Source organism: Carlito syrichta, unplaced genomic scaffold, assembly GCF_000164805.1.
Source record: "Carlito syrichta isolate Samal-C Ts95f unplaced genomic scaffold, Tarsius_syrichta-2.0.1 Scaffold289031, whole genome shotgun sequence".
Lineage (NCBI taxonomy): Eukaryota > Metazoa > Chordata > Mammalia > Primates > Tarsiidae > Carlito > Carlito syrichta.
Window position 1 is genome coordinate 22,845 of NW_007233127.1, and position 25,398 is coordinate 48,242.

The window sequence follows — 25,398 nt, forward strand, 5'->3', positions numbered from 1 at the left end:
TTGTCAAATTTAATATTTAGAGGAAAAAAAATTTGGCTGGGTGCTGTGGCTCATGCCTATAATCCCAGCACTTTGGGAGGCTGAGGTGAGAGGACTGCCTGAGCCCATGGGTTCAAGACCAGCCTGGGCAACTTGGCAAGACCTAATCTCTACAATTTAAAAAAAAAAAGTAGCTGGGCATGGTGGCACATGCCTGTAGTTTCAGCTACCTGGAAAGCTGAGGCAGAAGGATTGCCTGAGCCCAACAGGTCAAAGCTGTGGATAGCCATGAGCGTGTCACAGGACTCCAGCCTAAGTAGCAGAGTGAGACTACGACTCAAAAAAAGAAAAAAAAGGAAAAAATTCATACACAGTACAGCTTATATCTCAGGCTAAAAGTCTCAGAACCTTCATGTTCACTGGACAGAAATATTACTTCATCAAGTTCACAGCCAGGAGAAGAGTGTGGGAGGGGACTGGCACCCCTGCCCCTAGCCACCCCTCCTGGGGGAAACATCACTGAGATATAAATGCCCTGGGCCCACCCCCATGGCTGTCACTCCATTTCTCCCTGGCACTGCCACCTCCAAGTTGGGCCTGATCCCTCCTCTCCCACCCCCCAGAAGCAGGTGGGCCTAGCCCCTAGGCCAGCACCCCCATCCAAACAGGTGTGAGCATCTGTCCACCATCCAGTGATGCAAGCATTTTCCCTCTCCTTGCTTCCTCCCTGACCCGGTTAATTCCATACAGCAGTGAGGCCGCCAAGTAAGGACCACAATCCAGGTGAGGCAGGTGCAGGCATCTGGGAATCAGATGATGGTGTCGGGAGAGGTGAGGCCAACACTCTTCTGGGAGCCACTTAACACCAGTTCCTCCTCTGACAGTTCCTGTGGACTGTGGGAGGTACTTGTCATAAAAGATGCCAATTCCCAGGATCCTCTAGGGCTCAGGATCCATCCAGCATCAACAGTGAATCAGAATCAACATGGGGCTGGCAGCAGCCCACACTCATTCAAGCAGCGGAAGCCCCGGCTGGGCGTGTCTTCTCCATGACCCCTTCCAGAGTGACTGCTTCTAGTGGGCGCAGCATTTGGCCTGCCATGTGGGTCCCTCATTCAGAACCATGGCTGCATCCCCCTGCGGAGCCTGGGCCTCCCTGACTTCTCTCTGCAGCAGTTCTTGGGCTGTAAAAGGCAAGAGGTAGGAGGTTGACTGGGGAGGGGAGTCTCCAAGCCCAGCACAGCCCCAGACCAGGACACTATCTCTTCTGACATTTACCCAGAGCCACAGAACAAGGATCCCCTGCCCCTCCTGGTCACCTTTCAGTCCCTAGAGACATTCTGTGGAGTCCCGGGATACCAGTAAAGGGGACCCAGGGAAGCAGGTGTGGTGATGAGCGCCTGCCCTCTCGTCTGGCCCGTGGGACCATCACTCACCCACGGCGCTGAAGACCTCAGACACCTGGTGGTTCAGTTTGGCCGAAGTTTCCATGAACAACAAGCTTTGGCTCTCAGCAAACTCCTTCCCTTCCTGGGGGAAACAGTCACAACACAATCACAAACAGTCACAACAATCCAGCATTTTTAGTAAGATTTTCCTAAGAACACCTAGTTGACATGAAGACGCAAGAAACAATTGCAGCCCTGGAGAACCTAATTCCTTCACATTTCTTGTCCAAGCTGTGCTTCTTGGTGCTCCTGGGAAACCCAGACCCAGGACAGGGCAAGGGGCAGAAGGGGTACACTCACTGGAAGAGGCTCTTCCTGGAGGTGGACTTGGTCAACGCCTTCCTCTCCCAGAAAAGTCTGGAAAGCCAAGTCTCCAACATGTGGCTGCCCTCCCACCACGGTTATCCAGCACCTGTGGGCTTTGATGCTAGGCAAAGAACCAACTGAGAACCACCCAAGGAAATCAAGGTGGGAAAGGGAGAAGCGCTTGGTCAAAGCCCACCCAGGCCCTTCCTCTGGGGAGCCCTCATTTTCTGACATGAGTTAGGCCTACATGGAGAAATGATGTCCTAGAGCAAGGCAAGCTGGGAAATGGCAGTCTTGAAGTGGGGGACAAGAAGGAGGGAAGGAATGGGGAATTCCCTGTGCGGTCCCCTCCTCTAAGCCTCTGGGACTCTCCACAAAGAGGAGCTCATGGCAACCCCTAGAGGGCACAGCTCCGGCTCACAACCATCCTTCCGGACACTGGGCCGGCACCCAGCCTCAGCCAGCCATGCCCATAGCACTCACAGCCCTGGGGGTTCGCTCCTCCCTGCTCTGCGCTCAGAGAGCTGTCAGTCAGCCCACTTTTCAAAATGCACTGCCTAAGGTTTGGCCTTGCCTCTGGCCTGGCTCCCTGGTGTGGGGACACTGTTTCGTGCAGTGTGTTGCTCCCTGACCACCGAGGCCTGGGCTATGCTTAGTGGGGTTCTCAGGAGGAGGCAGAGGCCAGGGTGGTGGCCCGGGGTCTGCAGAGCCGGGGAGCACCGCAGGGGCCCCAGGGATGATCCAGAGCCCAGGCTCCAGGGCAGCCGCCTCGGGTAGATCTAAGCCACAGGATCCCCCGGTTGCAGGTCAGCCAAGGCAAAGGCGATGCTGAGGCAAGGAGACAGCAGGTGCTGCCTGAGTGGCGCTGGGTTCAGTTGACTGCCCCCCAGGGGTCCCGCCCACCCCGGGCTCTGCTCTCACAAGTCATCCTTAGGTCCCTCCCAGTGCTCCACTCAATCACCCAGCAGGCCCTGACTCTACCTGCTCTAAACCCTCAGGGACTCCCTGTTGCCTCCGAACTGAAGCCCCCAGTCCCTAATGCCACAGCCAAGGCCTCCGCTTTCTGAGCCTAACCTGCTTTCTTAGCATGACTGCCCTCTCCTGGCGGACCAGGCCTCCTCCCCTGGTCCAGGAGAGCCGCCTGCAGCTGACACCCTGCCCCTCCCTCTGCCGCTGCACCGGGGCGCACAGTGGCTCCTCCTCCACTGGGCCCTGTCCTACAGCCTGGCCTGCAATCCGGCCCCACACACCTCCTATGCACGTGTACATACACCCCACCTATACACACACACGCACCCCTCCTGCACACACAGCCTGCACATACATGTGTAAACACATCCCACCTATACACATAACTATATATACCCACACCTCCTGCATACACATATACACACCACCTACTTGCACACAACCTCCTACACACACACACACACACACACCTATATATACCTCCTGCATGCAAGTGTGTACACACACTCCCCATTATATACACACCCGCCTATACGCATCTATATATGCACACATACCTCGAAGCCAGGTGTGGTGGCCCATGCCTATAATTCCAGCACTTTAGGAGGCCGAGGTGAGAGGATTGCCTAAGCCCACAGGTTTGAGACCAGCCCGGGCAACTTGGCAAGACCTCGTCCCTACAATAAATCAAAAAATTAGGCCAGGCTCGCTGGCTCAGCCTATAAGCCCAGCACTTTGGGAGGCCAAGAAAAGTGGATTGCCTGAGCCCACAGGTTCGAGACCAACTCAGGAAACTTAGCAAGACCTTGTCTCTACAATAAATCAAAACATTAGCCGGACGTGGTGGCCTATGCCTGTGGTTACAGCTGCTTGGAAGGCTTAGGTGGAAGGATCACCTGAGTCTAGCAAGTCGAGGCTGTGGTGGCTGTGGGCATGTCACTGCACTCCAGCCTGGGCAACAGAGTGAGACTCTAACACACACAAAAAAACAAAAAAACAAACAAAAAAAAACAAGCCAGGGTCAGCGGTTCATGCCTATAATCCCAGAACTTTGGGAGGCCAAGCTGAGAGGATTGCCTGAGTCCACAGCTTCAAGACCAGCCTGGAAAATTTGGCAAGACCTCATCTCTACAATAAATCAAAAAATTAGCCAGGAGTGGTGGTGCATGCCCGTAGTTCTGGCTACTTGAAAGGCTAAGGTAGAAGGATAGCCTGAGCCCAGCAGGTCGAGGCTGCGGTGGCCCTGAGTGTGCCACTGCACTCCAGCCTGGGTGACAGAGCGAATCTCCAACTCAAAAAACAAAAACTTCACACATACCTCTTGTACACACCTCACACATACCTCTTGCACATACCTCACACATACCTCTTGCACATACCTCCCGCATGCATGTATGTATACACACACCCCCACTATATACAACATACCCTCCGACACACACCTATGTATACACATATTCCCTACATGCATGTGTATATACACACAGACCATCCAGATGCACAAAGACACATATGCCCTACATACATATCACCTATACAAATATACACACATATTCACACCTCCAACACACATGTGCACACATCCCCTATACACACCTACATACACAACACCTCCTACATAAACATATCACCTCCACACAGACACACACATATCCTCCTACATACTCACGTATGCACATACCCTCCTGTACCCCCTCCTCTACACACACAGACCCACACACCTCCTATGCACAATACATGTGCACAGACACACACATGCCTCTTACACACTCCTCCTGGTCACAGGCCCCTGGAACCCCTTGTTTCCACCCTGGACCCACAGCACTGCTCAAGTGCCTCTCTGCAGCATGTATTTTGCTGTGGGTCATTTTCCAGAAGAGCCACAACTTTTTGGACTTTCCGACCCAAGCTCCTTTCCTAGCAAAGTCTGAATGTTTTCATTTGACTCCTCTTCCATCATTCACTGAATACAAAGAAAAGTTCTGAAAAAGCACATCACTCAAAGTGGAATGGAGAAGTAGGAAGGGTCATGGTGTCCTGGGTGATCAGGTGAACAGGACAGGCCCCTCAGAGGCTAACAATGAGTGCCCCCATTCTCTGTGCTGGATGTCAGCCAGACTGTTCAGCCCGCTTTCAGGAGTGGCCTGGGTGTAGTGCGCGCCTTTCCCTATGCATGAACCATCAGCATTGCTGTGTCTCAGCTTCCCGGGAAAGACCAGAAACCTTTGGCCAAAAGGGAAACTAAGGTGGAAAGTGCATTTACGTGAGCATATGTGTGCTTGTGAATGTGTATGGGTACATGTGTGTGAACATGTGTGGATGTGTGTGCTTGTGAATGTGTGGGTACAAGTGTGTGTGGAAGCGTGAGGGTATGGGTGTGCTTTTTTCAGCTGACTGTCCCCCGTGAGCCCCCCATACCAGGTTCTGCCTCACCAGCTCATCCTTGAGCCCCCCCCCCCCCAGTTCTCCACCCAATCACCCAGCAGGCCCTGACCCCACCTACTCAAAACCCTCAAGGAAGCCCTGTTGCCTCCGGGCTGAAGCACCCCGTCCACAAGGCTACAGCCAAGGTCTCCACTTTCTGAGTGTGTGTGTGAATGTGTGTGCGGGGGTGGGTGTGCTTGTGAGTGTGAGTGCAAGTGTGTGTGAATGTGTGTGGGGGCGTGGGGGTGGGGGTATGCTTGTGAGTGGTGTGAGTACAAGTGTTATGAATGTGTGTGTACATGTGGTGGGTCTATGTGCACATGTGCATGTGTAGAGGTGTGCACGTGTGGCATATGGGTTTCATGGTCTCTACAACGAGGTGGGCGGGCCTCTCTGCCTCCCACGGGTCATAACACCAGGGTCTCCAGAGCAGTACCTCGAATGTCACTTCCCGCTCCTCACTGAGGTCTGTCTTGTTGCCGACCAGCATCACCACGACATCTCCCAGGTGGACTTCCTTCTCCAGGTCCTTCAGCCACTGCTGAGCCTTGTGGAAAGAATCCTAGAAGAAGAAAAAAAAATGTAGTGTCAGACTAAACTTATGAGTATTCTCCATGAGCTAGCTACCTGAGGGGAAAGCTGGTGTTGCTGGTCACGTTATATAAAATGTCACAGGATCCAACTGGCCATGGACAGACCTACAGGGCTGCTCTGTCCCTCTGAGGGGATGACCAGGTCTGTCCCTGCCTTGGGTGACCTGTGCAGCCAGGCAGCCAACTGCTGGGATAAATTTCAGCTCTTTCCTCCTGATAGGACCAAGAGAGTTTGGAGGAGTGGCCATCAGCCCCAAACCCTGATCCTAACTAACTGCAGCATCAAGGACTGTTGAGCAGTAGGTGGCAGTGCTACAAGGCTGGTGTGGGGTGTTCTGGAAGGACCTTGGAGGAACAGAACCCCAATGGTGGGAGAGGGGTTGTCAAGAGGGCTTCCTGGAGGAGGTGCTAATGCTCACAAACGTAGTCTGTATTTCTTGCTATGATTATACCATAATATACCAGCTCAAGCCATCATTCCTTCAGAAGATGGCTTCACTGCACCTGAGGAAACAGAAGGAGGGTGGGACGCCCCAATGCAAGCCCTACCTTCCTTGTCACATCATACACCAAAAGCGCAGCGTTGGTGCCCCTGAAGTAGAGATGGCAGACACTGTGGTACTTCTCCTGGCCGGCTGTGTCCCAGATCTCAAACTTCAGAGAGGAGGCACCCACATTCACCACCTTTGTGAAGAATGCACCTGAAATGGGGAGTGGGGAGGGGTAAGAGGGAGCTCTACTTAGAGGGCGAGGTTTCTGTCCTCGGCTCATGGGAGACCTTCACGAACCCCAGGCTCAGCAAACTGCTCAGAGACAGCTGAACCCAGGTCCCCACAACCACATGGAAAGCAGTGAGGTTAAGCAGCTTTTCTGGGAGATGGGGGTTTCCATATAAAGCAGCGTTGTTAGCAATTGCTGGGAGACTTTGAAGACTCCATAGAAGCTACAGTGGGAAGAAAAATCCTCAAAGACCTGACTAAAACTGCACCATGTGGGCCATGGAAGGCACCACAATGTCTGGCGCATCTCAGCAGTTCCCAGTGATGCCTGAGCTCTGACCCTTGAAGCGCTCAGCACCCCTTGGCTGCCAGACACATCTTGCAAAGAGGCACTGTGATCATACGAGCTCCTCCAAGTCTTTCCTCACCACCCTCTAACCTCCTCACCTCTCTACTGACTCCCTTCTCTGCTGTCCCCTCTGCTTGGCATTCTCCTTCTCCACCTAAAAATTATTAGGGATGGCAGCTGGGCTCCCTGCCTCTTCCTGGGGTATGTTCTACCACAGCCTCTCTGTTCCCCACACACATGAAGCCTCCTGTGTCCTCTACCTGCCCCCTCGGTGAGCAGTGAGGACTTGGAGGACAGGGGCTTTGTCTTACTCATTCATGCACCTGCTTAATAATTACACAAGACTGGCCAGGCACGGTGGCTCATGCCTATAATCCCAGCACTTTGGGAGGTGGAGGCCAAAGGATTGCCTGAGCCCAGGGGTTCACGAGCAGACTGCATCTCTACAATTAATTAATTCATTCATTCATTCATAATTAGCCAGATGTGGTGGTACGTGCCTGTAGTCCCAGCTACTTGGAAGGGTGAGGCAGAAAGTTCACCTGAACCCAGCAGGTGGAGGCTGCAGTGATCCATGGCCATGCCACTGCACTCCAGCTAGGTCAATAGAGTGAGACTCTGATTCAAAATAACAATAATAATAATTACACAAAGAACTACCTTCAAACACTTTAATTCAACATCTTGGGCAATGCATTGTTCATTTGGAGATTGTTTTCTTTCTTTTTTTTTTTTGAGTTGGAGTCTCACTCCTTCACCCAGGCTGGGGTGTAGCAGTGGCATGCATGCTCACAGCCACCCCAGCGTCGACCTGCTGGGCCCTGGCGATCCTTCCACCTCAGCCTTCTAAGTAGCCAGAACTACAGGCGCGTGCTACCATGCCCGGCTATTTTATTTTATTTTATTGTATAGACAAGGGCTCGCCAAGTTGCCCAGGTTGGTCTTGAACCCATGGGCTCAGGCAATCCACTCGCCTCAGACCCCCAAAGTGCTGGGATTATAGGCTGAGCCACTGAGCCTGGCCTGGAGATTGTTTTCTTCTTTGCTTGCCAAAGTGATGCAATGCTTAAATAGTTATTTAATCGTTCTGAAATGTTTTTGCCCCATAGTGTGTGACTTGTAAGGGATATATAGAATGGGAGGGGGAGGGGAGGGAGGGGGGCAGGGTGTCCAGTGCATGAAGCAGTCTGCAGCTCCTATGGGCTCCAGTTAGAGCCACTACCCTGCCCAGATCCCAGGTTGAGTGTGGACTATTGGAGAGATTCCAGCAACCAGAGTGAAATTAAAACTTTCGCTCCAAGGACAGTGCATGAGTGTCCTGGGACTGAAAATTACCACAAGCTGAGTGGCTTAAAACAACAGAAACTTATTGTTTCATGTCTATGGGGCAGAGGTCCAAAATCAAGGTGTGAGCAGGTTGATTCCTTCTGGAGACTCTAAGAAGAAATCCATGTTCCCTGACTCTCTCCAGCTTCTGGGGGCTGCTGGCACCCCTCAGTATTGTGTGGCTTGTAGCTCCCTCACCCCAATCTCTGCTGCATCTTCATATGGTCTTCCTCTCTATCTCTGCTCTCTCCTCTTCTAATGAGGACACCAGTCATTGGACTTAGGGATCATCCTAAATCCAGAATGACCTAATCTCAATAGCATTACCTAGTTACATCTGCAAGGACCCTATCTCCAAGTAAGGTCCCACTCACAAGTTCTAGGGGTTAAAACTTGGTTGTATCTTTTGAGGAAATGGAGTCACAATTTTACCCACTACAGTCTGAGAGCAAGGGACAGGTCTGGATAGAGATTTCTAGTATGGAGTGGGAAGGTCATAATTCTCTCTCGTGACAGAATCTCTTCCTAAACAGAAGTCGCTGATTGGGCTCTTCTGCCTACTCATCTTGCAGTGCCTGCAGGTCCACAAACTTGAAGTCAAACAAACAAAGTCACAGTCTTCATCTGGACAGCAGGACTCAGGACTCCCAGCTCATAGGGGATGACTGCCAGGTCTGAACAGGATATAAACTTCTCAACACAGCATGTGCTCCACTGGACTGACCACAACGCCAGGACAAAGGCGCACAGGCCTCAAATGTAGATCCATCATCTGCATGAACTTTGGCAACTTGCTTCAACTTTATAAATCTCGATTTCCTCTTCTTAAACATGAGCTAACAGTTCCTTCTACCCAGGGTGGCCATCAGGTCTCCGGGGCAAGGAAAGAAAGTGCAGGGTCGAGCATACAAACTCCACTCCCTTTCCCTATCCCCTCTGCTCTCCCTGGACTCACTGTCTAGGAACGAGGGGCCTCTTACCCACATCTTTTATCTCTTTTCTGTCATCTTGAATCACATTTCTGAGTTTGGTCATATATTAAAAGTTTGAGCCAGGTATGGTGGCTCACGCCTATAATCTCAGCACTTTGGGAGTCTGAGGCGAGAGGATTGCCTGGGCAACTTGACAAGACCTTGTCTCTACAATCAATCAACCAATCAATAAAATTAGCCAGATGTGGTGGCGTGTAACTCTAGTTCCTGCTACTTAGAAGGCTGAGGCTGAAGGATCAGCTGAGCCCAACAGGTTGAGGCTGCAGTGGCCATGAGTGTGCCACTACGCTCCAGCCTGTGTGAAAGAGTGAGACTCTGTCTCAAAAATAAAAAAATACATAAATTCATAAATAAATGAATAATGGAGTTTGACACAGCTGGGGGACATGTGGACATAATACTCAAATTTGACTCCTCGACTTAGCAATCACAGCTTCTCATATTTTCCTTCTCCACTTTGAAAATGATGGCTGGTATTTGCATTTAAAGTAATGTAAGAATTCCAATACATTTCCAAGGGAGGTATGGTTTTTAGTTTATGCAGTGATGATGTGAGACTCAGCGTTTGGATATTTATAGAACGCAGACCCAGAGAGAGATGTAAGGCCCATCAGGTGGGACCCTGGACAGGTGTCCAAGGCAACCTGGTCTTGTACATTCCCTGGCTGTAAGCCTAAAGACAGCACACAAGTATTATCTTCCTTTTTCAGAAGCCCACTAAACACATTTTCTATATTATCACAGCTACAGCCAAGATGTGATTTAAAAATACATTTCCAGGAAATCCACATAGACTTAGAGGTTTTGCCTGAAATAATATTGGCAACAAGTCAGGGTGTAGGGGCCAGAGAGAGCCAAGAACCAGAGGGGTTTTTTTTTCATGTTTCTAGAACATGCAGATAACACATTAGCACTTATTTTTTTTTTTGAGTTGGAGTCTCACTCCTTTATCCAGGCTGGAGTGCAGTGGCACGCACACTCACGGCCACTCCAGCGTCTACCTTCTGGGCTCCAGCGATACTTCTGCCTCAGCCTTCTGAGTAACTGGAACTACAGACACGTGCTACCGTGCCCGGCTATTTTTATTTTATTGTAGAAACGAGGTCTCGCCAAGTTGTCTGGGCAGGTCTTGAACCCACAGGCTCAAGCAATCTACTTGCTTCGGCCTCCCAAAGTGCTGGGATTACAGGCTGAGCACCGAACCTGGCCTCTTTTTTTTTTTTTTTTTTTTTTTAATCAAGAGTCTTATTCTGTCACCCAAACTGGAGTGCAAAGGCATGCTCATGGCCACCACAGCCTCAACCTGCTGGGCTCAGACAATGCTTTCACCTCAGATGGATCCAAGTAACTGGAACTACTTTCACCTCAGACAGATCCAAGTAGCTGGCGTGCACCACAATGCCTGGCTAATATTTTGATTTATTGTAGAGACAAGGTCTTGCCAAAGTGCTCAGGCTGGTCTCGAACCCCTGAGCTCAAGCAATCCTCTCACCTGCGCCTCCCAAAGTACTGGGATTACAGGTGTGAGCCACTATGCCTGGCCATCAGCACATTTTTAACTAACTATAATCTGAACTGGCAACTGCCTGGCACACTGTTTTACAGCCTGACTCCATTGAGACAAAAACCAGGTCTCCTTCCTCCTCTGTCCCACAGCAGACCTCAACAGAGGTGCCCCAGCCTCTGACTGCCACCAGGAGCTCATTCTCTCTCACACCTGGGCTTCTGGAAGCTTCCATTTGGGGAACTTTAAAAAAAAAAAAACCAACCTATTGGGTGATGAATAACATAAGAATAAGCAGGAGATTGCTCTTTAGTTTTTATTAATTCAATTTATTTATTTATTTTTAAGTTGGAGTCTCACTCTGTCGTCCAGACTGGAGTGCAGTGGCCGCTCCCGGCCACCGTAGCCTCGATCTGCTGGGTTCTGGCGATCCTTCCGCCTCAGCCTTCCAAGTAGCTGGAACTACAGGCGCGCGCTACCACACCCAGCTAATTTTTGATTTATCGTAGAGATGAGGTCTCGCCAAGTTGCCCAGGCGGGTCTCGAACCCGTGGGCTCAGGCAATCCACTCACCTCAGCCTCCCAAAGGCGCGGGATTACAGGCTGAGCGACCGAGGCTGGCTTATTAACTCAATTTAAAGAGGACCTCTACTAAACTTTTACATCACAAAAGTGGGTTTGCTTTTTTATTTTTTAATTAATTTATTTTTTAAGTCAGAGTCTTACTCTGTTGCCCAAGCTGGAGTGCTGTGGCACACTCATGACCACCACAGACAGCCTCGACCTGCCGGGTTCAGGTGATCTTTCTGCCTTAGCCTTCCAAGTAGCTGGAAGCACAAGAGCATGCCACCCCACCCGGTGAATTTTTTGCTTTGTTGTAGAGATGAGGTCTCGCCAAGTTACCAAGGCTGGTCTTGAACCCCTAGACTCAGGCAATCCTCTCGCCTCCGTCTCCCAAAGTGCTGGAATTACAGGCGTGAGCCACCATGCCATTTTACTTTTTAATAGTTGGTTTTTCTCACCGAAGCCCTCTCTGTAGCATTTGCCTTTTATGTAAAAAGTATAATAAGCTGAGCATAGGTGGAAAAGAACATGAAGTGGAAACTTTATTTTCTAAGGGCTCTTGGATGTCAGTCAGGTTCTTAGTTTTGAAGGAAAGTGAGGTGATGGCGAAGTTGAATGTGCTCCATACCCATTTGTCACCTTCCCTCCCTGCATAAATCCCACCTAGTCTGGGACTGATTTTCTGCTGGCAAATGCACACACAAGCACTAGATGTCACCATCCTTCCAAAAGATGTCATTAAGAAAGTACAGCATGGCCGGGCATGGTGGCTCATGCCTATAATCCCAACACTTTGGAAAGCCGAAGTGAGAGGATCGCCTGAGCCCATGGGTTTGAGACCAGCCTGAGCAATCTGGCGAGACCTCATCTCTACAATAAATCAAAAAATTAGCTGGGCATGGTGACGTGCACCTCTAGTTCCAGCTACTTGGAAGGCTGAGGTGGAAGGATCGCCTGACCCCAGCAGGTTGAGGCTGCGGTAGCCCTGAGTGTGCCACTGTACTCCAGCCTGGGCAACAGAATGACTCCAATCAAAAAAAAAAATTTTTTTAAGTGCAACAACAGAACTTCCTCTGCTATGGTCCATTAGGGTTCAAGAGGTGCAGTCCACACGGGGAGCTCTTCTCACCCCAGTCACAGCAGACAATGCTTCCTGCCACTTCCCCCATCACCCAGACCCTTTCCCGCTGCAAAACTGGAAGACTTCCTGGCAGCAGGTGGGCAGTGCTGGCCTGAGGTCTCTGTCTGCCCTGGCTAAGCTCCTCCCTGGTCCTGTGGCAACTGGACAGCAATTTAGTTTCTCAGCTTTGGGAGGTGAGTGTGTATGTCATTTCCAGTTCTGGCTCCTGCTTCCTCTGGATGGACAGTGTCTTGCCCAGTACCAAACCCAGTACACGTATCATGGCCCTGACCAGCCCACACACCTGCCAACCAAACTGGACCCTCGGGAGGATCCTGGGGACCTGCATCCATCCTCCTGAGGGCTGGCCCACATGGGAGTTGGCCCTGCCCCTAAGTGGCACCTCCACAGACAGGGCCAGGCCTTGGCTCACCCTCGCTCTCAAGAGTTTGGGGGTGGGTATCTGCAAAGAGAGGGTGGCATGCAAGGGGGACTGCAACCTCTCGTGGAAAGCCCACTCCAGGAAAGCATTCACATCCCCATTTCCCGGGAACAATTCAAGATAGAGGGAAGTAGCCACTCACCTGGAGTGTTCATCTGCTTATTCCTTTGGCTGATAGTTACCAGTGTTTCTTGCAGCCCATCACTTGGCCTGTGCTGTCCCCATGTGTTCAAGCTGCCCTGAGAGGAGGAGAGCACCCTCACTGTCCACCTAGGGTCCACTCCTGTCCCACCCTCTCCCCAGGTAGAAGCTGGCGTTCCTGATAAATGCCAACACAGTGGGGAGTGGTAACTCATAAGGTACTCCAGCCTGAATTACAGAATGCGATTCCAACTCAAAAAAAAAAAAAACAAAAAAACCAAAGTCAGTGCCCTGGCCCTGAACACTATTTGTGACAAAAGAAGTACAAGTGTAGGCCGGGCATGGTAGCTCACACCTGTAATCCCAGCACTTTGGGAGGTGGAGACGAGAGGATTGCCTGAGTCCACGGGTTCAAGATCAGCCTAGGCAACTTCACAAGACCTCATCTCTACAATAAATTTAAAAATATTAGCCGGGCGTGGTGGCGCATGAGCTTGTAGTTCCAGCTACTTGGAAAGCTGAGGCAGAAGGACTGCCTGAACCTAGCAGGTTGAGGCTGCGGTGGTCATGAGCGTGCCACTGCACTCCAGCCTGGGCGACAGAGCGAGACTTTGACTAAAAAAAAAAAGTCCAAGTGTCTGCCTTCAAAGCATTTTTGTATGACACAGACCACTTTCCCCCAAGCCACGTAAGTTAAAGGAATCTTACATTCCATTTCCTGATCAGAAAAAAGCCAGTATCTACTTTTATAATAATATGTGATCATGTAACAATTGTGATAATATGATGATTAATACTTACTGTGATGACATTATAATAATACATAATATGGCATTAACTTATATCTATAATTATATAGTAATGTCCACCTCCTAGGGCTGTAATATTATTCCAAGGTAATAGAAAGCCAGTGGAGACACGTGAAGCCAACAGCAGGACAGAGGCAGAGGAGACCACAGGTGTGGAACTCGGCTCCTGTCAGGAAGGAGGGAGGGCTTTCTCACCTCCATATCCCTGGCCCCTGGCACATAGTAAGTGCTGGGAAGGGTTGACAGCTGATTAAATAAAGAAGTATTGTCAGCCACAGGCTAACCTAATCTGGTTGTTCTCTGCCTCCCTCAACTCTCTCCCTTGTGTCCAGGACCACACCCTCCCATCCCTGCCCCCTTCCTATGGATCCAGAGTGGGAACAATGACTCAAAGCACTGGGGAGAAAGGCAGAGTCCTGCCTGTAGAAGAATGGGTTCTTGCCTTTGGAGACAAGAGATAAATCCAGGCCTGGAGGAAGGGAGCTGAGGGAGAAGGGGGTGACTAAAGTCACCAGCAGGAGGACCCCTCCCCCAGGAGCCAGGCATAGGACCAAGAGAAGAGCAGATATCCAGGAAGCCCTCCAAGTAAAGACCCTCACCCCAGCCTGGGAAATCCCACCAAACCCAGCCCGGGAACTCTCACCAAACCCAGCCCCTATCCACCCTCCTGACCCTGGTAGGTCCCCTAAAGAAAGGGTGGATGACTGGGGCAGCCTGGGCAGGGGTGAGGGAGACACTCAGCCATGGCTTGCTGGAACAGAAGGAATCAGCGGAGCATTTCTGCATGCAGAAGTGGTAGAGCCTCCCATCACTGTCTGAGCCTCTATCTCCCTCCCCTGTAAAATACAGAATGCCCAGCACCACCCTGAGGTTCAGGGGACCCTGCATATCAGCCCCCTCCCGCTTCCCTGGAAAGTGAGTTCTCTGTGTGTATGGCCACCTGAGGGCCGAACATGTCCAAGTTCATGTCTCAGTGAAACTCAAACCACCCTCCAGGCCCTCCACCCTAGCTTCTCAGTGCCCTGTTTGCACCCATCCAGTGCCTTTAGGGCGATGACTCTTACAGGCTCTGATAGGGCAGAGGTCACAAAGTCTTTCTGTAAGAGGCCCTATAGCAAATATGTTAGGCTTCACTGGTCATAAGGTCACTGTTGAAACTGCTCAATGCTGCTGCCATTTTAGAATGAATAAAGAGGGATGAATATTGTTTATGGAGGATATGTAAATGAATGGGTATGTTTTGTGGCTGTGTTTCCACAAAACCTTATTTATAAAAACAGGCAGATGGGCTGGGGGATGAATAAGATCCATCCTCAGTCAAGCTCACTTGGTCTGGCACCTGCAGCCTCAGTTCCACATCCTGAATCTCAACCCACCAGGCACACAGCCCTCAACATCTGGGCTTGACCAGGTCCCTGTCTGTGGTCTCTGCTCTCAACTGAAGCCACTGTCAGACCAGAGTCAGGACTTTGGTTTTTGTTTGTTTGTTTTGAGTTGGGTTCTCACTCAGCCACCCAGGCTGGAGTGCAGTGGCACAATCACAGCTACCACAGCCTCAACCTCCTGGGTTCAGTATCCTTCCACCTCAGCCTCTTAAGTAGCTGGGACACAGGCACACACCACCACACCCAGCCAGTGTTTTTGTTTTTGTTTTTGTTTTTGTTTTTTTGTAGCAATGAGATCTCAAGATGTTACCCAGGTTGGTCTCAAACTCCTGAGCTCAAACAATCCTCCTGGCTCAGTCTCCCGAAGTCCTAGGATAACAGGCATAAGCATCGCATTTGCCCACTTGAATTTTTTTTTTTTTTTTTGAGTCAGAGTCTTACTATGTCACCCAGGCTAGAATGCAGTGGCACAATCAAGGCCACCACAGCCTCAACCTGTTAGGCTCAGGTGATCCTTCTGACTCAGCCTTCCAAGTAGCTGGAACTACGGGCACACACCACCATGCCTGGCTAATTTTTTTATTTATAGTAGAGATGAGGTCTTGCCAAGTTACCCAGGTTGTTCTCGAACCCTTGGGCTCAGGCAGTCCTCTCACTTTCACCTCCCAAAGATTACAGGAGTGAGCCACCACATCCAGTCACTTGTATTTTTAAAATAAGTCACCAGGCATGGTGACACACTCCTATAATCCCAGCTACCTGGGAAGCTGAAGCAGGAGGAATACTTGAGCCCAAGAGTTGGAGACCAGCCTAGACAACATAGCATGAGATCCTGTCACACACAAAAAAAGACACCAAATCCAATATCATAGGTGAGGGGTGCACATCTCCCTGCCGATGAAGGGAGATATAAGTTGCACTGCCCATGCCAAGCCAGCCTTGACTGACTCTCCCAAGTCTCCCTTCTGGAGCCAGCCTCTCACCATCACTCTGGCCCTTGACACCACTAGTTCTGAGGGTCTGATCTGGCAGGCCCCCTCACACTGCCCCGTCTCCCTCAAGGACCCTTAGGAGCCTCTCCCCTGAGAAGATGGAAGGGCTCCCAACTAGTTAATGCTGTGTGCCGGATTTTGTAATTGTGCTTCTGTGTATAGTGTGTCTGTTTAGCTGGCTATAGAATTCTCTGCACCTAATGCAGTCCTGGGATAGAGTCCAAGCTCAAAAGACACTCCATAGATGAGTGAGTGAATGAATGAATGAATTACTTCAGAGAAAGGGTGGTTTATCTATGGCAGAGTCCAAATTTGAGGCCAGGGCCCTGATTCTGCCTGTGATGCCTCTGGGGAAATCGGCATAAAGAACACAGCCGGGCTCCCCTATTTCAGGCAAGAAACTGGACTTTCACCACCCAGGTGAGATTTACCCACACCAGGATGTGATGGATGCCGACAGTCCACAGATACTCCGAGACATCCATTTCTGAGACTCGTGACATGTTAGCCTCTTTAAGAAGCACAGCGAGAAGGTCTTCTCTCCCTGCTACCTCCCCCACAAGGATTTCCCCACCCTCAGTCCAGGCCAGGCTGATAAACCAAGTCCAGGCAGGCAGAGAGGCACTTTTTAGGTAAATTAACGAAGGGAGCACTGTTGGCAGGAAGGCAGCCTAGGCCGGAGGAATGGCCACTGGTCTGGGTGGCTGAGTGGTCAGAGCCTGGGAGACCTTCCTCTAGGGTCCCTGCTCAACCACACACCTAATGCTTCGGACCAGAGACCCTAATCCTGAATCTCCACCATCTGCAGACCCCAGCTTGGCTGAAGCTTGACCCAAAACCAAGAGAGCATTATGTGTCCTGGTGTCCTGGATTCTCCATGTGTGTCCGCCCTTGATGGGCCCCATTCCCCTCCCCACACTCGCTGGGCACATGCAGCCTGAGGCTCCAGGACAGCATGGAATCACCAAGGCAGGGCTAATTCCCATCTTCCCCCACATACGGGTCAGCGACCCTGGCTTCTGCACCAGAAGACTAACAAAAGGTGCTCTGCCCTTTCACTTACATCCCACAGTAGGCAGGATACTCTTGAAGTCATTCTTCACATACTGGAGAGCCAGGCTGGACTTGCCCACGGAGCCACTTCCCAGGAGAACCAGCTTGAACACAAAGGGCTGGCCAGAGACAGCCCTGGGCCCAGGGGTCCTGTGTGCCTGCGCCATGCCCTACAAAGAATCACAGCAGTCTGAAGCAGGTTGGATATCTGATGTCACATCATCTCAGCGAGCTCATCCCCCTGGAGGCTGCTTCTCTGGTCACATGCAGATGGCCTGGAACACAGCTCCCAAGTCAGAGGCCAGCTGGGTTGGCACCCCTGCTCCCACTGCACCCCATTTCCCCATCTGTAAACTGAGTAAACAAAATCTAGCATATAGGTCTGCTGTGTGGAACAAATGGAGCTTCGCTTGGAAATCGCCCAGCCCAGGCTATTGCAGACCCTGAAAATGAGTGGTTATGCACTAGGGATCTTATGGTCTAATGTTCTTATTCCATTATTTCTCATTTTTTTCAAATCTATCATTTATTCTAAAAAGCAACTGAAGCACCGAGAGGTAAAAAGCATCTGAGCATTTCTTGGTTGTTTATTTATGAATTAAAGTTGGTGTTTCAAAAAAAAAATCTATTTTAAAAAAGTTGAGCCAGGTTGGGCTCAGTGGTTCAACCTGTAATCCCAGCACTTTGGGAGGCCAAGGTGAGTGGATTGCCTGAGCCTGCAGTTTCGAGACCAGCCCGGGCAACTTGGTGAGACCTCGTCTCTACAATAAACCAAAAATTAGCCGGACATGGTAGCACACATCTGTAGTTCTGGCTACGTGGAAGGCTGAGGGGAAAGGATCGCCTGAGCACAGCAGGTCGACACTGGGGTGGCCGTGAGAGTGCCTCTGCACTCCAGCCTGGGTGACAGAGTGAGACTCTGACTAAAAAAAAAAAAAAAAAAAAATAGTTGGGCCAGGCACAGTGGCTCACATCAGCATTTTGGGAGGCCAAGGCAGGAGGCTTGCTTGAGCCCAGAAGTTCAAAAGCAGCCTGGGAAACATGGCGAGACCTTGTCTGTACAAAAAATCAGAAAATTGGCCGGGCACAGTGGCTCACGCCATAATCTCAGCACTTTGGGAGGCCAAGGTGAGAGGATTGCCTGAGCTCACAGGTTCGAGACAAGCCTGGGCAACTTGGCGAAACCTTGTCTCCACAATAAATCAGAAAATTAGCCAGGTGTGGTGGCACCTGTAGTCCCAGCTACTTGGGAAATTGAGGTGAAAGGATCACCTGAGCCCAGGAGTTTGAGGCTGCCATGAGCCGTGATTGTCATGATCATGCCACTGCGTTCTAGTCAGGGCAACAGAAAGACTCTGATTTTTTAAAAAAGTTGGTATTTTAACTATCTCAAAAACATTTAAATTCTTCTATTGTGTCTAAAGCCTCAGAACCCACAGTGACAAGCCCTGGAGAAAACCAGCACTGTGATCAAAATAAATGTGGGCAAACCCTGCATATTTTTTTCCTTGCAGAAGTGTTCATGCACATGTTACACTAGAAAGGATTATCTGAAGGGCCAGGGTATCCATCTCCCACTACTCAATAATCAGCTCTGCCAATCTTATGTCCCCACATACACCTCACCCAAACCGTCTCCCATCAGGTTGATATAAAGTGAAACCCATCTCATTACAGACATATATATTGCTTTTTTTCTTTGCAATTTAATCAGGTTGTCTCATAGCTTTCCAGTGCATCCCTGTGTTGTCACTGAATATAGTTCTCTGAACCCTATTATATATTTTAAGTAGCTTGGTGGTTAGGGTTAGGGTTAGGGGTTTTTTGGCAAGAAAGTTTCAAAAGTGTGGTGTGCATTTCCTCTCAGAAGGCAGATAACATCCAGTTGTCTCTGTCATGCAAGTAGTCTTTGAATACCATTGCCTACTATTCAAGTGAAATCTACTACTTCACTTGAGTGTTGCAAAATGGTGGCATTCTCATGCCATCACTTTGTTCATTATCTGGATGACTCCTAGAAAGAGAAACTTCCCCTAATCAATATCCAAACCCAATGAGGGGACAACTAGTCCTGTGAACAGTTTCTCTCCTTCCCTCACCATAGAGGGCAAGAGGGAGACTCCCCAAGGGTCAGGAGTGAATGGAGGAAAGGGATGAATTTTGAAAAGGAAAGAATAAAAGCAGGAGCCATTGGAAGCAGCCCATGTTGCCTCACGGATGCATGTCCCCCCAACACGCAGCCACAACCACAGACTGGTCTAGTCTGCCCTGTGGGCAAATAAGAGGGAAAGAATCTAATTTGGAATCCAAATTTCAAAACAAACAAGATTGAGACCTAAATACCAATGAGACAGAAAGTGACTGGAGAGTTATGGAGTCTAGAAGAAGGGTTTAGGGCTCTACTCAACACAGAAAAAGGGCTCAGAATAGCAGACTTGGTGGTCAGCTCCCCAGGTGATCCCAGTATGCAGTCAAGACTGGGAACCATTGCTAGGATTTTGTCTACATTCTTCAGGGCTAGGAACAGTGCCTAGCACCTAGCAGATACTCAAATAATACCTAAGAAATGAATAAATGAATGAATTCAAGCACAAAGAAGAGCACATCACCCAGTACCTGTATTTTGAAATGTTTGCCTAAATCAAGGACAATTTATTGGAACCTGCTAGGAGTTTGAGTGTGTCCCCCAAAAAGCAGGTACTGGAAACTTAATCTCCAATATGACAGTGTTAAGAGGTGGGCCTTAATGGGAGTTGTTTAGGTCATGGGGGCTCCACCCTCAATAATGGACTAATGCCAATGACAAATGGGCTTGAAGGGGTTGGGCATGGCGGCTCAGGCCTGTAATCCTAGCATTTTGGGAGGTTGAGGCAAGAGGATTGTTTGAGCCCAGGAGTTTGAGACCAACCTGGGCAACATAAAGAGACCTCATCTCTACAAAAAAAAAAAAAAAAAAGTCAAAAAATTAGTCAGGCATGGTGGCACATGCCTGTAGTTCCAGCTACTTGGGAGGTTGAAGTGGGAGGATAGCCTGAGCCCAAGAGGTTGAGGCTGCAGTGAGCTGTAATCCTGCCACTGTGCTCCAGTCTGGGAAACAGAGTGATACCCCAACTCACAAACGGAAAAAAAAAATGTGCCTGAGGGTACAAGTTTTATCTTTCACATGGGCGCCTACATGCTCTCTTGCCCTTCTGCCTTCACTAAGGGAATGATGTCGCAAGAAGTCCCTCTCCAGATGCAGACCCCTTGACCCTGGACTTCCCACACTCCAGAACAACAAGAAATAAATCTCTATTCTTTATAAATTACCCAGTCTCAGTTATTCTGTTACAAATGGACTAATACAAATGCACTGAGAGACTGAGACAAAACAAGAGTCGGGGTAGGAACAGGTGGGAGCAGGCTCTCAGAGCAACATGGTCAAGACAGCATCCCAGCCCCACCCTGCTCCGCCCAGCCCCACCATGCCCAGCCCCACCATGCCCAGCCCTACCATGCCCAGCCCTGCCCTGTCCTGCCCAGCCCACCCTTGCTCTGTCATACCCTGCCCAGCTCCACCTAGCTCTGCCCGGCTGCCCTGGGAATCTGCATTCCACAGACCCACAGAAACAGCCCAACAAGGGTCCTGGTAATTCCCATTCTGTTCCCCAACACTCCACTCACCCACACAAGAACTCAAAGCAATTCCTTCCACAGATGTGTGACCCACTGGTCTAAAATTAAACTCAAAGGTAACAATGAAATACACAATGTGAACAAATGGGAAAGTACCTTGAAAAGTCCACTAGCCCCCAAGGCAGAAAATGTACAGTCCTGATGATGCAACCCCACAAGCCCAAGTGCAAACTGGAGTCCAGAATTCTAAATGAAACACCAGGAAAGGTCACAAAAAAGATGTTATCTCAAAGTTCAGACCCTGCCAGAGACCGTTTACCAGCTCCACTGGAGTTCCTCCCAGCAAATATCTGGATCTGCTCCATTCTGTCTGCTCATCTCTCTCCTGTAATAGACTTCTATCTTGTCTCAGAGCTGTGACCTTGCCCCTGACCCCATGTCAACCCCCACAAACAGTAGTTACAAAAACAGGCAAAAGTCCCTACATCATGAAGCCAATACTTTTTTGTTCCTCTTTTTAACTGAAATTATCTCCGTTTTTGACTCTAAATTAATTTCACTAGTTCTTTTATTAATGGCTTATCTCTCTCGCTGGGCTATAAAACTTGAATGGGATTTAATTATTTTATGAATATCTTCTCTCTCTCTGGACTGTAACCACTAACAAGAGCAAGGACTGTATTCATTGAGCATATAGTAGTTGCTCAAGTAATATCTCACACATGTACAAGGAAATGACTTAGCATGGTCAGGCATGCTGTTTCCACCACAAGGCTTTTTCTGCCGGTCACACCCCAGATGCTTGTCAAGCAAGATAAAGAATAGAAGGGCCTCCAAAAGGCACTGAAAGTAGCCCAACTCTAAGCAGCCAAGAAAAGCAGAAGATCACACTCGTGAAGACAATTCTACAGACAGGGCTTGGTTGAGGCTGCAGAAATAGAGCTCACTGAGCCCAAGGGAAAAGCCCCCTCCACGGAGAAAACAGGGTGGGCCTGATCATGGACCAGGGCCAGGCTACACAGAGCCTCCTACTGAAGCTGAGCAAAAAATCTTGGGGGTCTGGCACTACCCCATCTTACAGGGAGGCCAGCAAATTTTCCAATACAGAGACACAGAATGCAGGCAGCCCCACATCTGCACTGGATTCACTGGGCACTGGCCTCATTCCAGTCATTTGCACAATAGCGGGTCATGCCTTTTGCATCAAGAACACCTGCCCAGGGGAACCGTTGCTTGGACTCACTGGCTAAAAGGTATTCAGCTCAGCAGCAAGACCTAACTGATAGATCACATTTTTCTTTTTTTTTTTTCAGAGACAAGGCCTTACTCTGTCACTCAGGTTGCAGTGCAGTGGCATGAGCATAGCTTACTGCAGCCTCAAACTTCTGAACTCAAGTGACCCTCTCACCTCAGCCTCCCATAGCCAGGACTATGGATGGGCTATTTTTTTTTTTCTTTTTAAGAGATGGAGTTTCATTATATTAAACAGGTTGGTCTCAAGCTCCTGGGCTCAAGTGATCCTCCTGCCTTGGGTTCCCAAAACACTGGAATTAAAAGCATGAGCCACTGTGCCCAGTCTCCATAAACTACTTTTAAGAATGGAGTTTTGAAACTTTCCAGTTCACCTCAGGCTAATTCTTTGTTTATTGATAGAAGTACTTAAGGTACCTGGTCAGAAGAAAATATTCCATTAATCTATACTGTAAGTTTACACAGAGAGAAAGTTCTAACACATCTGCAGCAATGCATTCTCAAAAATTAAAAGATGCCCCTTCAAGCTTTCTTTACTATTTATTTGTGCAGATTGATAAAATCTTAAGTCAAGACGATCTTTGACTCAAAATATTTCTGACTTAATGGAAATAGGTGGAATAAGAATAAACGTACCACCACTCTGATGCCAGACGCCAGTGTCTTATACCTTTGACATCTCTGTTTAAAAAAAACAAAAAACTTGTTTTGGCCAGGTGTAGTGGCTCAAACCTGTAATCCTGATACTTTGGGAGGCTGAGGTGAGAGAATTGCCTGAGTCTACAGGTTCAAGACCAGCCTGGACAACTTGGTGAGAACTTACCTCTACAGTAAATAAAAAAATTAGCCAGGCGTGGTGGCACGCACCTGTAGTTCCAATTACTTGGAAGGCTGAGACGGAAAGATCACCTGAGCCCAGCAGGTTGAGACTGCGATGGCCATGAGTGTGCCACTGCACTCCAGTCTAGATGACAGAGGGAGACTCCACCTCAAAAAAATAAAATAAAATAAAATAACTTATTTTTAAAATCTTTATATTTTAAAAAAGTTATTTTACTACAAATACAAACATATATGTCAATCTGAAAAATAAACTACCCATAACCCACACCCTTAATATAATCACAAATGGTATTTTTGCCTATTTCTATTTTTTTTCCTATTATTCTTAAAAACAAACAAGCCAGAACCTGGAGTTTGTTGTTTTTTTTTCTTAATTTTTTATAGAGACAAGGTCTCTCTATGTTGCCTAGGCTGGTCCCGAACTCCTGGACAAGCAATTCTCCCTCCTTGACCTTCCAAAGTCCTGGGATTACAGGTGTGAGCCACCACAACTGGCTCCAAAACCCAGTGAACAAAAATTACATATCCTACTTAAAAAAAAAAACTTGAACATAGTATCAAAGGCCATTGTCCACACACTTCAAAATCATCATGTTCAATGCCCATATCACATTCCTACAATTGTCTCAATTTGCTGAACCATTTTCGTATCACTGGATTTTTACTTGGTTTGAATTTTTTTCTCTATAATTAAAAAAGACTGCAGTAAACATTTTCATGTATAACTTTTTGTGTGATTATGCATTATAAGCTTTCAATAATGAGAGGTTGGAGCCCTCCTTACAACGAGAAAATTGAAAGAATGGCACCTAGGCAACCCCTTCGGGTCCCCTCCCACTGTGGGAGCTTTTCTGTCTTCTTTATAAACCCTGCTTGCTCAAAAAAAAAAAAAAAAAAAAAAAAAGTGTGGCACCTGACTCGGCCTCCAGAAGTTAATCAAGGGTAGGGTTATTAGATGTCTTTCTAAAGGCAAAGGTATTCTCAGGAATGCCATTTTCAAGATTAGGGTGGCCCAACCAATTTTGATCTGGGGCTTTTTCATCTCTTACATCTCCCTTCCACCAAAATAAATAAATATATAAAAAGGAAAGGAGAGCAAACCCCAAATTAGTTTTTTTGGGAGGAGGGGGCCATTTCAGGGAAGGGTCTAGTGTGACTAGTCTGTTGCCGAGGCGGCCCTTGTATAGGCGGCCCTTGTATAAATATTTCACATTACATCCCACCATTACATCACTTTCAGGACAATGTGGCCATTTGACACAGAAAAAAAAGATTTTAAAAGGGAGTTTTATGAGAAAATCTGACAAGCTCCCTAGACGTCATCAGTCGGTATTAACTTAGTATTTTGATGTCATTTGGAATGGATATTTTTGAAGAGCTCCTCTTCCTCACCAGCAATTTTCATTCAAGACCTTTAACTGGAATTTTCCCTAAGGGAAATTCAAATAGGCATCTCTTTCTGGGAACTTAGTAGCCGTCAGGAATCCAAACAAGGAAACCTCAGGCCCTACGTAAAACAAACACCTCCCCCCACATCTTGCCCTTGGACTATGCACACGAGGGACACATGCACATACACACACGTACACAGACACAGACATACGCAGAGACACACAAAGAGACACACAGACACTGCAAAGTACACAGAAGCTTAAACAATGACTCACCTGTTCCCCAGGCCTGGTCACATCCAGGGAGCCGGACAGCCTGTCATCACCGGGTCCTGCAGGGTTTCTACCTGCCTCCCCTTTCTCCTCCCTTCTGGCCTGAGGAAAGGTTTGCTTCCCTCAACAGACAGGCTGGGGTGGTGGCAGTGGAGGGGCAGGAGGAGTCTCTGCTCTAATGGAAAACACAGCTGCAGAGTAAAGGGGGTCTGGAACAACCGCCTTGGGCCAGGACAGTGCTGCCTCGCCCCCAGCCCGAGGGTCAGGCCTCTTCCCTTCCTGAAAGGTTCCAGGGCAAAGTCCACCACAGTCATGTGGTCACCTGGGTAAAGGGCAGGGAGGGAGGCTGAACCACAAAGCAGGTGATCAGGAGCACCTGGGTGCCTGCCGGAAGTCACATTCCTGTCCTGAGTTTGCTGGCACCCAACTCAGGCCCAGTGTTTCGCCTTTGTTTCCGGGTCTCTCTTTGGTGCACAACATTTTTCTTGGCTCCTTCTTTAGAGTTGTATTGAATCTTTGTCGCAATTGAAAAACAAACAGCCCAGAAGGGAGAAAGTATTTGTTGTCCAGTGAATTAATTCCTTTCACCATCAGCTGGAAGCCGGCTCTGGTTGAGCTTGGCCTTGGACCCAGAGGCAACCTAGGGCCGGCCAGTCCAGGATCAGATCCTGGGCTTGATGCCACCTGGGGCGGACTTGGGGGAGTGGCCTCCATGGGGTGGGAGGGTCCTGGCGCAGGAGGGGAGGAAGGGCACTTTCTCCTGGTCCTCCCAAGTTCTTTATAAGAATTTCCTGGCCGGCACAGTGACTTACCTCTGTAATCTCAGCACTTTGGGAGGCAGAGGCATGAGGATTGCCTGAGCCCAGGGGTTTGAGACCAGCCTGGGCAACTTGGCGAGCCCTTGTCTCTA

General features: G+C 49.1%; 1 protein-coding gene across 2 annotated transcripts; it reads right to left on the reverse strand.

The window, feature by feature from the left end:
* Nucleotides 1-1,041: 1,041 nt before the first annotated feature.
* On the reverse strand, nt 1,042-24,572 carry RAB17 (RAB17, member RAS oncogene family). 2 transcript variants are annotated; one of them, XM_008054091.1, is made up of 6 exons: nt 24,492-24,572; nt 17,192-17,285; nt 6,269-6,420; nt 5,563-5,688; nt 1,416-1,509; nt 1,054-1,163 (listed from the first exon to the last, which is right to left on the reverse strand). In XM_008054091.1, exons 2-6 carry the CDS (start codon nt 17,280-17,282, stop codon nt 1,054-1,056), a joined length of 573 nt encoding a protein of 190 aa, XP_008052282.1. In that variant the 5' UTR covers nt 17,283-17,285; nt 24,492-24,572. The 2 variants fall into 2 exon arrangements, with proteins under 2 accessions (XP_008052281.1, XP_008052282.1); XM_008054090.1 differs by lacking the exon at nt 24,492-24,572 and having other exon boundaries at nt 1,042-1,163; nt 17,126-17,282.
* Nucleotides 24,573-25,398: the final 826 nt, after the last annotated feature.